The sequence below is a fragment of the Squalius cephalus genome (genome assembly GCF_949319135.1).
Source record: "Squalius cephalus genome assembly, chromosome: 1".
NCBI lineage: Eukaryota > Metazoa > Chordata > Actinopteri > Cypriniformes > Leuciscidae > Squalius > Squalius cephalus.
This window is the reverse complement of record NC_137122.1, coordinates 43,967,381-43,979,517: the sequence shown is the minus strand read 5'-3', so window position 1 is coordinate 43,979,517 and position 12,137 is coordinate 43,967,381. Positions and strand designations below refer to the sequence as shown.

The following is a 12,137-nucleotide window of genomic DNA, read 5'->3' as shown; positions in this document are numbered from 1 at the left end:
ATTCAGATGCCCAGAGTTCAATTAAATCTCAATTTGAGTTTTGTTTGACTAAAAGAGAAACGTGAGAAAGTGAAGCGAATGGCATGTATTCTAGTGCACTTCAATAACAATTGGTAGTCTTGTGCAGCAACTCATTACCATGGTGACAGTCAGGTCGAATTTAGGGGATATGACATCATCACTTTGATGTCTGTTAGTGTCAGTGTCACTGTCACTCAAAAGAAACAGCAGCTTTCCTCTATAGCTCTCTTCTGATCTTTCTTTATTTTCACTTGTACAACACTGAAAGCTTACATTCATGCACTCCTCTTTTATTTTCATTGAGTTACTTACACATTCAAAATAAAAAAACGTTAAGAAAATCAACCCATATGTGTCAAGTGTATGAGAATCTCCTGATTTGTTTTGAAGGCACGTTTGTCTGTAGAAAAATGTGTTTTGGAATCAGTTGCACTTGAGAGCTCATACAGAAAACTAATTTGACTTTGAAAAGATGAGGAGCTAAATTATCACAGAAATTCTTTGTGCAGTAAATGTATTTCCTTTCAATTTGTCTCCTCTAACTGAAACACTGTTTTCCAAGAGTAGGGGAGAACAGAGAATATGTTAACATTTTCTTTAACATGACTGTGTGTGTTTTATTTTTTGTGCTACATGTCTCAAATGTTGATATAATATTCCAATATTGTCTGCTTAAAGTGAACTAAAAGTACACTAAATTATCCCTGATTTGTGTAGATTTGTTATAAACTTGCTGATTCAGATAATACTAGATATGTAATTTAACATCTATTAACATGATTATTTGCAATTATTATAAATATCATTATAAACCAGGTGTTACATTTTTGTTTACACCTTAAATTTGTCTAACACCCTCAGGGGCTGGGTGCTCCTGTTCGCTTATTCCTGGTCTCTACTACATAAAAACAGTATCTACAATGCCATACATTATGCATAATATAAAGCAGTCAAACTAGTTAGATGTTAGTGACCTCCTGGGACCCAGTAACAATTTTAAATAGGTATCTTCATATATAATTTTCATTAATTATTACCGCTAATTGCTGTTTTAATGTGTGTGTTTTTTGGCAACTTAACTTTAAGTTAAGAACACAAAATAACTTTAATTGTAATGTCATCCCAAAGGTAAAAATTTACATTAATACCCAAAGTCCCTTACAGAAGGCATTGAAATCAGTTGTACATGAAAAGTTTCCATTGTTACATTTCTAAAATATTTTTTGAAAACTGTCACGCACACAAACATTTGGCATTTCTGAAGCCCAGATCCTCTGAATATTCAGAAAAATCCAATAAAAGCAAGGAATTGGATCAATTGGATCAAAATCAATGGATTGGTGTCAGGAATATGCCCTGAAGACTAGGCGTGTTTAGTTCAGTGTTAACAGAAATATAAGCCAAATCCCTCATTCAAATCCAAAATGAGAGGCATCAGCAAAATTCAATCATATCACAAAAGCTCTTAAAGAAGCAACAACATATTGTTTAATGTTTTGTGCAGCGTTTCAATGTTGACACTGAAAGATAAGGTCTTCAATCCTGCGATAGCGATCATGTAATATCCGCATTCTGCAAGTTATGAAATCTGAATCATGACCATCACAACAAAACCAGTCCCATGCTGCCAATGTTGCTGGCTTTTGAACTTCTAACTTGTTTTGTTTCTTCTTAATAGCAACTCCAGTCCTCCACAATAAGAAACTGCACGGGCCTTTTCTGATCGAGTGCCACTTGACCTCTACGCCTTACATTAAATGAATAGAACCTAATTAGAGCGGTTCAATAAGACATTGATCCGAGTATGTTAATAACAGCATGATCTCAGACAAAAAAGATCACGTACTGAGGCTGCGGGGCTGATGGGTAGCATGACGCTGGTTAATTGGGATGGCGGGCCTGCGCGGTAACAGGAGGCTTTTTTTTTGCTGTGTGCTATCTCTGCTATCTGCCAGGCGCTTAGCTCTGCTTTCATTACATCTGGACCACAGAGCCTCTGATCAGCGCGATAGCGTCCTAAAAAGAGTTGCATTAAGAGAGGGGCACAACGCGAGTGATTTCATAAGCAGACAATATAAAATGCCACACACCAGTGAAAGAGGCGGTTGAGCCAACGTGATACACAAAAGAAAGAGATGCACAAAAATATTCTCATTCGTTCCATCTCAATCGCACACGTGTATATTTAAGCATGCCAGAGGAAGAAATCCTCTGGGTGAAGATGGAAAGAATGGGGGGGTGGGGTTAGACAGGAGTGGGAGTGAGTGGGAAGAGTAAGGGTGAAATGCATAGAAAAAAGAAAGGGATGAAGCCAGGGGAGATTTTTAATGAGAAAAAACAAAGAAACGAGCGACTGCTCATGCTACGGACCATCTTTAATCCCCCTGTCTTGAGCGAGAGAGTTAGAAAGAGAGTTGAGGTGGAATAAGATCAGTGAGTCCTCGTCAAAAAAAAAATCTTTGTGGAAGACTGGGTTCTGATTTTACAAAGTGTTCTGATATTGTATTGTGCAAGTGTGTGTGTCTGTGTAGGAGTGTGTGTTCTCACGCATGTATCATTAGGCATCATTAGAGCAAATTATATGGAGGGAGAGAGACAGATGCTTCCTTTGGCACATACTGAGAACCCTTACACCACTGCAAAACACTGCAAGGCCAGCAACTAAGACAACAGAAACATAATATGCATAAACAAGCATGCATAAATACATGCAGATCATTTATACTGCATTAAAAACAGTATGTGCAATACTTACAAACAGGGATAAAGAAATAGTTCTCACTCTTTTTCTCTCTATGTCATACTGTGTGATGTGTTTACAATTATTATTTTAGTCTACATGAATTAATTTGCACTGTAACATTAATAAGCAGGGCTTCTTTATCAGTGACTAAATGAAGGATTAAGATTCCTCTTAAAGGGATAGTTCACCTAAAAATGAAAATGTTGTCATCATTTACTTTTTTACTCTCATGTCGTTCAAAACCTGTACAACAATCCTATTTCTGTGGAACACAAAAGAAGATATTTCAGTTTCAGTGGGGTCCTGTATTGTTTTTCATGACATTGGGATAACATGAGAGTGAGAAAATGACGACATGATTTTCATTTTTAGGTGAACTATCCCTTTAAGAGGAATCTAAATCTTTCAGTCACTGATAACAGAGCCCTGCTTATTAATGTTGACAGTGCAAATTATTGTAGCCTAAAATAATATTGCACAGTATGACAGAGAGAAAGAGCGAGAGACTACAACAACAAGCAGAAAACATGCCCACAGGAAATGGAATTAGCCATTGTGCAAGTAAAATTGTTGCACATGTGGCTCAGTCCAAACACAGTTTCTCTTTCCATATCCGTCCATCACACTGTTTCTCCAGCTACTGCGCATTCTAACAAATTTCTCCTCCATTCTTTCCCTCCCTCTCTTCCTCCTCCTCTTCTTCACATTTCTGCATGTGCAATCCTATAGATTCTTTGATGTTATGCTACACACTCACTCCTCACTATCTCCTCCTTCTCCTCTCTCCCTCTCTGTCTCTCCCTACCCCTCCTCTTCTCTCTCTCTCTCTCTCTCTCTCTCCCTTTCTCTATCTCTTTCTCGTGCACCACCTGTTAGTGCAGACCCCTGTGCTTTGGAATTCACTTGTTTATGAGGGAGTCTTTCACACTCACACAATCAAAGGTAAGAGAAAATCCTTCTTATTTATCTTTGCCTGGAACTTCCTAGGATCTGTTATGTAATTGAATCTCTCAGCATTTTCTTGTTTATTCATTTATTTGTTTGTCCCTCTCTTTGCAAACCCCTCCCTCGCTTTCTGTCTTTCTGGTAATTAGTCAATTCATTGTTAACCCTTTCTTGCAGTGTTATTCTGTTTATATTTCTGGAAATGGAATGATCATAAAGTCCACTCTTTCTATTTACCGCCGGTCCCCTTAACCTCTCTTTCTGTCCTTGTCCGTGCGCCCCCACAACCTGCACTAATTCTGCGTTAAGTATTAATGTACTCATGTATGCATGCACGTTAACCTTTTCACTCTCTTCCTGTTTCTCTCTCCCCTCCCCTCCACCCCTCAACTCTCATTATGCCGTTTTGTTTTTGCATAATCTTAACTTTTGATGGAGAGTATATGTGAAAAATCTGACACATGGGGGATACTGTGATATGAGATACTGTGCATGCGATGTTTTTTTTTTTTTTTTAATCTCTTTTGGAAAGCGTGCGATGCGGTCTTCTCTCTATCTCACTCTGGTAATCCATCAGTGTCTGAGTGACACAGTGACTGACTGTGAAACGGTGATGTGCTTCTCATCAGGACCACTGATCTTGTGTGAATAAAAGAGAACATGATAGCACTGACTGATGAGACACATGAGAGAGTTTAGAGAGACAGATAGATAGATAGACAGAAATACAGATAGATAGTTAGATAGATAGACAGAAATACAGATAGATAGTTAGATAGATAGACAGATAGATGTCAGCATGAGCAGATTTAGACTCCAGGCAGAAGCAGCGGAGAACTGAACAAGAATTTTAAACACTGAATGAGACAACTGACAGAGATGGTGAAAAAGTGAAAAGGGTCTGAATAACAAGATACATGTGTCAGTTACACAATTAAAGTATTGTGCAGCTTAGTCAGCTTGTTAATTTGATCAGCTAGAGAGTATGTTGACAGCAGTCCAAATCACATCTAGCCATTGTGTTTGGCTTCAAATGCCAACAGTGTCATTATGTACTGTGACAACCCACTGCCAAACATGTCAGTAATATACAGTACTGGAATATCTCTCTTCATTACGTCCTCTCACTCTCACATCCCACCCCCCAGTCCGAGGCGTCTTCTCAACAGCCTCTTCATGTCTTGCTGTGATCCAATCTCAAGCACTGACATTCATTCATTTTGTGACTGCACTCACAGAGTTAGCGGGTTATTGCGCAATGCGCACAGTTCACTTTGCAAAGCAGTAGGCGAGAGAATTGCACTCTCCAAAAAAAACAAAAAAAATCCGTAAAAACAGGCCACAATGTACTGTATTGATCTGAAGGAATTTTCCGTATTTGTTTTTTACAGGTGTTTTACCTGTATTTTGAAATTTACGTAAATGTATGTAAAATAAAAAGGATGATTTCCTGGTAATGAGCTGCTATTTTACGGATATATTTCTTAGTGTGCACACTGCCACGACACATTGCAGAGCGGACAAGTTACTGCAAGTTTGTTTTTCTTTTTTTATTGATGACATTAAAACAACAGTGCCAACATGACAGCTTACTTAATTCTAGATTGACTTAACTAGCATTGCTCTAGCCATTTGGGTTGTTAAACAATAGATTTCCTAAAAGATTGCACTAATGAGGTCTACAGTTGCCCACCAAAAGAAGCACACATAAAATCTATGCAAATTAGATTACATTCGAATCCGCCGCTGGCTTGGAAGTTTCTGAAACACATAAAATCACTTTTGAATAGAAATGAGCCCACATAGTTACCTCTAATGAAATCGTCTCAGAAGATGTAAAAATATATACGATACAATCACATTTGGTTGATAAAAATTATATTATTATTCAGATTTGTTCTAGTGTGCAAGTATCATTTCCAAAATCTCATTTCGTCACATAATGATTTTAGATACAAATTGACATTTCCCTCAGTCTGAGGGTTGAAAAATAATCCTTAGATTCCAGTCCACGCCAGTGAATTGCAAATCATTGAAAATGTTTAAATAAATAATGAAATAAGCAGGTTTCATAAACATCACAGACACGTATTCTTATGTACAGCAGGTGGTGGGAAGAGATTTGATTTGAAGTCTGAGAAATAAAATTCTGCTAAGCGTGAGGTACTGTGCTAATCGCTAATCTTGTTAGCGTCCATGTGTCATGATCTCATTAGCGGTGCTTCACCAATGCCATTATGACAAGTTACCTGCCACCACCGTGGAGACAGCCATGGTGCCTGTCAAAACAGTGGACACCCTGATGGATTGACAAGTACAAATCGCTGCAATGGCATGTAATGATGTGCTTTTGGGCAAAATGCCTCAAAATTACCTTAAAGGTCAGCTACTATATGTATGAGTATGTGTCCTATTCCTGAACTCTTCCTTCTTTTGAAACTACGGCTACGAGTGTCTCCCTTGGCAAGATGTTCTCATGTTTTTGAAAGAAGTCTCTTCTGCTCACCAAGGCTGCATTTATTTGATCAAAAATACAGTAAAAACAAAAATATTGTGAAATATTACTACAATTTAAAATAACAGTTATATATATATTTAAAAATGTAATTTATTTGTGTGATGGCAAAGCTGAATTTTAATCATCATTATTTTAAGCATCATTATTAAGCAGTAGTGCTGCTTAATATTTTTATGGAAACCATGATACATTTTTTCAGGATTATTTTATATATACAAAGTTGAAAAGAACAGCATTTATTTGAAATAGAAATCTATTATATATTATAAATGTTTTAACTATAACTTTTGATCCTTATGCATCCTTGCTGAATACAACTTTTGAACAGTAGTGTATAATAAATAAATGATAAAACAAAAATGTATTTTACAGTCCTGTTCCCCATGTACATAGTATGTACTTATTATAGTAATTAAAATAACTGGGTAATAACTATGCCCTGAACCTAACCTTTACCCACTTTCATAGGTAAGTACACTGTAATTACACGTAAGTGCACGTACAGTAAAATAAAGTGCAAAAAAAAAGTGTTAAACATAATAATATATAGCTCCGTTTGTATTTCAAGGTTGTCCTAACTTAACAATGATGCTGACTGTTCCATAGTACCACCAAAGTACATGTGCTCTTTAAAATTATCTTCCTGATTGAAATTCTCAATTATTTCAGCTGGGATTAGCTGCAAACGCTCAGGGGAGTTTCTGCATATCAAGTGTACCCATAGAAACAAGATGTTGTGGCTACAACCACGAATAAAGTCAAAAGTGCATTCTCACTTCTTATCAAATTACACACTCACTTTCTCTCTTTCTCTTAACCCATTTCCCATCCTCTCCTCCTTCTAGCACAGTAACTCTTAAAACTAATATTTTGGGGTCTGAAACTGGCTCATTTGCGGTTCTCGGTGGTGCTTTAAGCAAAGCGCTTAGTGAAGCTGACAAACCTTAACTGCTGCCCTGTTTTCCAGCTCGGCTCACACTGAGGGTTGGAAGAGCAGGTTGAAATTGAAAGTGTGCTGTGGCACTGGCAGCTCAGAAACAGTTTTGACAAGCCAGGTCAATTCATCTCAGTCTCTGGAGGTATTACAGATCAAATGCGTATCTGACAGTCTGTCAGAACAAACAACAACAAACAAGGTTGTTAAGAGGTCTCTGGAAGAAGGTCTTTAATTTAGAAAGGAAGACACCAGTTAGGCTTACCAATTGTTTCAATTTACATCGAATAAAACTGAGTAAACCTGCAGGGAAGAGGAAATCGGCCAAGCACTGCTTTTGGCTTCAAGCATAGATTTTTGCTCACGACTTCTAAATAAACCAGAGCAGGGCTTAGATGGCGAGTTCTTAAAGCTAGAGCTCAGCACAAACTTCTTAAGCCGCAGCATGCAAACGCCCACTCTCGTCCAACTCTGAACCTCCAGCCACTCTTTCCTCACTTCGCTTTGTACCTACTCATACTCACAGCCTCTAGCCTATTGCTCTTGTGCTGTAGTTTGCAGCTCCACTCAGCAACTAAGTTGCAACTCTCATGTATATTTGTGTCTGTTTAAGCATTAAAAGTAGAACGCAACAAAGAAACGTTTGGTTTTGGTCTCTAACACGGGTCTCTAGATCCAGTAAAATGTCTACAACTCCTTTCAAGAACAAGAATGGCTCTTTCGTTTAAATTCAATGGCCTCAACATTCAAAGGAGATTCTAAGACTAAATGCATTTCTGTGAAACCAAGTGCCCTCAAGATCTGAGTAGTGAATTTCTGTCATGCTGGGGTGGACTACATGAACATCTGTGCTCATGAAACTGCTTTGAATCTGCTTTTGAAATAGTGGGAAGTTTGATGGTTATGGATTTTTGCTGTTAACACCAAGTTCACATGTCTTTCCCCAAGCCTATTACCACATGCCCTCGAGTAAGGCACATAGGCTTCATTCAGACTGCAGGCAAAAGTGTTTTAATTTTATTTTCATGACAGTGGGAACAGCACATGGAATCTGATATTTTTGATTCAGATTTGTGCCACTTCCATATGTGGTACTAAACCAGATACAGATCCAATCTTTTGCAATGCATACTCAGTCTGAACAGTTATATCAGAATTCGACACTCGACATTCATCACAATTCTGTGGTGATGGGAGTCACTGCAAAGATTTTACAAACCGGTAGTTCTTTGGTGGGAGATAGCTGCGAAGGTAGTCAGCGCATGGACAGCAAGGTGTTAGAACTCACAAGTATTATGGTGACAGCTCTATACAAGCAAACTTCCTGGTCTTCATCCTCCTTGTCGCCTGCACACAGATTCACTAGCTTCTGTGGTCCATCACCTTATAAACAAATGTGTAATCTGAGCAGCAAATCAGAATCAAGCACTTAGACTTGCTGTGATCGAAGCTAGGATAGTTCAATTATAATTTTGTCATCATTTACTCACCCTCAGTCATTCCAAACCTGTATGACTTTATTTCTTCTGTGATACACAAAAGAAGATATTCTGAAAAATATAAATTCAGTGAATTGTAAGAACAAATAACAGTGTTCTGCAGAAGAATGAAAGTCATACACGTTTGAAACAACATGAAGGTGAGTAAATGATGCATGAATTTTCACTTGAACTATCCTTGTAACCGCCGGTGACTCTGGTGGAACCGTCTTTTAAGTATTTTAAGTCGCTTTGGATGAAGCACATCTAAGTGAATAAGTGTCAAAATAACTGTCTCTCTCTCTGGTTTAGCTCTATGACGGTGCGTAAGGGAAAAAAGCTTACCATCTCCATCCAGGAACACATGGCCATAGACGTCTGTCCTGGCCCCATACGACCAATTAGACAGATCTCTGCCTATTTCCCCCGACTCTCCCCGACCGCTGAGCCCATCTCTCCTAACCCTGCTTCTCCACTGGCTCTTAGCCCAGGGGTTGGGACCTCTGGAGGAACGAGGGGAAGTCTCTTGTCCCCTCTCCAGGCAGGGGCGAGGGGAGGGGGTGGGACTCTGTCAGCAGCAAGCAGCATCGAGACATCTGTGGACATCTGCAGTTCAGACAGCGATGACAGTAGTAAGTTTTGACATTGTATGCTTAAATACCTGCAGAAAAAACACACACACATCCAAGGGAGACTATTTAGTCACACATCAACACACAACTGTAACTGTAAGGTATCATGGAAGTATAATAATGTTACATAAGTTGTACAGTCAGTGGCCTCTTAGCACATAACCAGTGTGGTCAAATGTGAGTGCATGCATCATGGGAGTTTTGAGAAATGCATCTCAGAGCGGTGACTGTGACAAGTAAGGGTGTGTTTTATTAGTCCTAGGACAACATTCATAGTTTGTAAATTATAGGTTGATAAGAATTGTTGTTCAAACCCCATCCATGACCCTACTGAGTAGTTCCAAATATCCACATATTTTCGGCTCTTATAAAATACTGTTGGATTTTATTAATTATAGCCTATAGGGCTAACTTATATAAGCACATATGTGTGTGTGAGTGTGTTGCAGGAAAACAAAGATGGGCATAGCTGTCATTTTAAATGAGGTTTATTAACTATAAGAGGTTTATTATACAGCAGACTTACCTTTGTTCGTTGACAGTTTATCAGCATCCCTCCACCGCATCATCTCCTCACTTCTAGTCCTAATTATTCTTATCACAGCCGGGGGGAATACGTTACTCTGGGTTCGGGCCAAAACTCCGAGCCCGGAATCCTCCCTCCGGACAGCACGCCAAATACGCATTGCATAACCCTTGTGAACTTGTGAACTCGGATATAGCATTAGCATGATTGAGCAAAAGCGATTATACAATTTAGTTATTTTTTCTAACAAAGTCTCAGGTTTTAATTATCTTTGTTTCACCGCGCAACCCAAACAACAGATGTCGTACTTTTGGTGCTCTTTAATGTCACGTGACAGACCTATGTAGATGCCACTGTTCAAACGGCGAGCGGTCGGATAATCTATTCCTCTTTACTACTAGGCCTAGTTAGCTATAGCACGATATAAATACGAATAATGATCAGAAGGTGATGGTCATTGGTCATTGGAAGGTGAAGGTGAAGTTTGGAAGGTGAAGTTTTGGTCATACAAACTTACTCTAATGTATCTTTTCTCAACGAGGCTGAATCCAGCTTCTTATTCGCAGCTTCTTATTGACGCTATCCGTTCCACCTTAAATGACGCGAACTTCCGCGTTTGATGGCTTCTTATTGACGCTCAACTTAGGGACCGTGCGGTTTTTCTCTTTCGCGTTTTTTAACGGAATTGTGTTACTTTTGTGTCTATTTTCAGAATAAAAGTATAATAAAAAATGTTTAAATGCAAATAACACTGATATATCAGCGAAAATGGACTGTAAAAATATAAAGGCACATAAGGCTACGGTATTCTTTAATTATTGTAGGCTACATGTCATCAGCTCAATTTAGGGACCATGTGGTTTTTCTCTTATTTACACTTTTTAGGGACCCTGTTTATTGTAGGCCTATCTATTTTCCGAAAAGAATAATACACTATTTTGAAAGGTAAATAACAAATAATAATAACATAAAATGATTGTAAAAAAATATAATGAGGCCTATACATCAATCTTTAATTAGGCTACTGCAAATAACATAACTTGAATGTATTTAAAAATAAATACATTGAATACTTTTTAAATTATTTTTTTTTATTATTATTACAAATTAAAATTTCACAATAACCAGAGATTATGCTCCATCTTGGATCCAGACCCTTATGAGGACTTCAGACACATTTGAAGAGATGAAACCTACTCCTGCAAGGACTCCAGAACATCAAACATGGATGATTATAAATAAATAAATGATCATTTTATCATTGCTTTAAAATGCACATTAATTTAGCTTAAAATGCATGAGTTTGTAAATACTAATTTGTTATATCTTATAACTGTACTTTATATCTCATAAAATCCTACTGTGGTTTTGTAACAGAAATCTGCATTTTCTATAAAGCTGCTTTGAATTATGTATTGTGAAAAGTCTTATACAAATGAATGTATGTATAAATTAAATTGAACTGACTTGAAAGAGCCATTGCATTGTTACTGTACATTTTAAAGTTATGGACCCAATCTGACAACAATGCACTTTACACGTCCAATAATCCGCCTAATGTATTTTCTGCCCATTTCGCGGCGCTGTTTCTCAGCTGCCTCAGAGGGTGCGTTAAATTGGACATTATCCCATTATAGTAGAGCTACTACTCTAACGAAATCCAAATTTTAAGCAGTTTTGACTGTGGAATAATTTTTTTGTGAAGCTTTAAACTTGGTACCCTACACAATGTACAATAATCCGCCTAATGTATTTTCTGCCTATTTCGCGACGTGTTTTCTCAGCTGCCTCAGAGGGTGCGTTAAATTGGACATTATCCCATTATATTAGAGCTACTCCCCTAACGAAATCCAAATTTTAAGCACTTTTAACTGTGGAATAATTTTTTTATGAAGCTTTAAACTTCACACAATGTCCAATAATCTGCCTAATGTATTTTCTGCCCATTTCGCGGCGCTGTTTCTCAGCTACCTCAGAGGGTGCGTTCAATTGGACATTATCCCATTATAGTAGAGCTACTCCCCTAACGAAATCCAAATTTTAAGCACTTTTAACTGTGGAATAATTTTTTTATGAAGCTTTAAACTTCACACAATGTCCAATAATCCGCCTAATGTATTTTCTGCCCATTTTGCGGCGCTGTTTCTCAGCTGCCTCAGAGGATGCGTTAAATTGGACATTATCCCATTATAGTAGAGCTACTCCCCTAACGAAATCCAAATTTTAAGCACTTTTAACTGTGGAATAATTTTTTTATGAAGCTTTAAACTTCACACAATGTCCAATAATCCGCCTAATGTATTTTCTGCCCATTTCGCGGCGCTGTTTCTCAGCTGCCTC

General features: G+C 38.0%; 1 protein-coding gene across 1 annotated transcript in view; it reads left to right on the top strand.

Annotated features, from left to right (window-relative positions):
* The first annotated feature begins 3,564 nt into the window (after positions 1–3,564).
* The window catches only part of doc2a (double C2-like domains, alpha), a 41,681-nt gene continuing 33,108 nt past the window's right edge, over positions 3,565–12,137 (top strand). The window contains exons 1-2 of the mRNA XM_079847987.1: positions 3,565–3,706; positions 8,952–9,271. Coding sequence (XP_079704113.1) covers positions 8,956–9,271 — 316 coding nt within the window. The 5' untranslated portion in view covers positions 3,565–3,706; positions 8,952–8,955. The remainder of the gene's footprint in view (positions 3,707–8,951; positions 9,272–12,137) is intronic.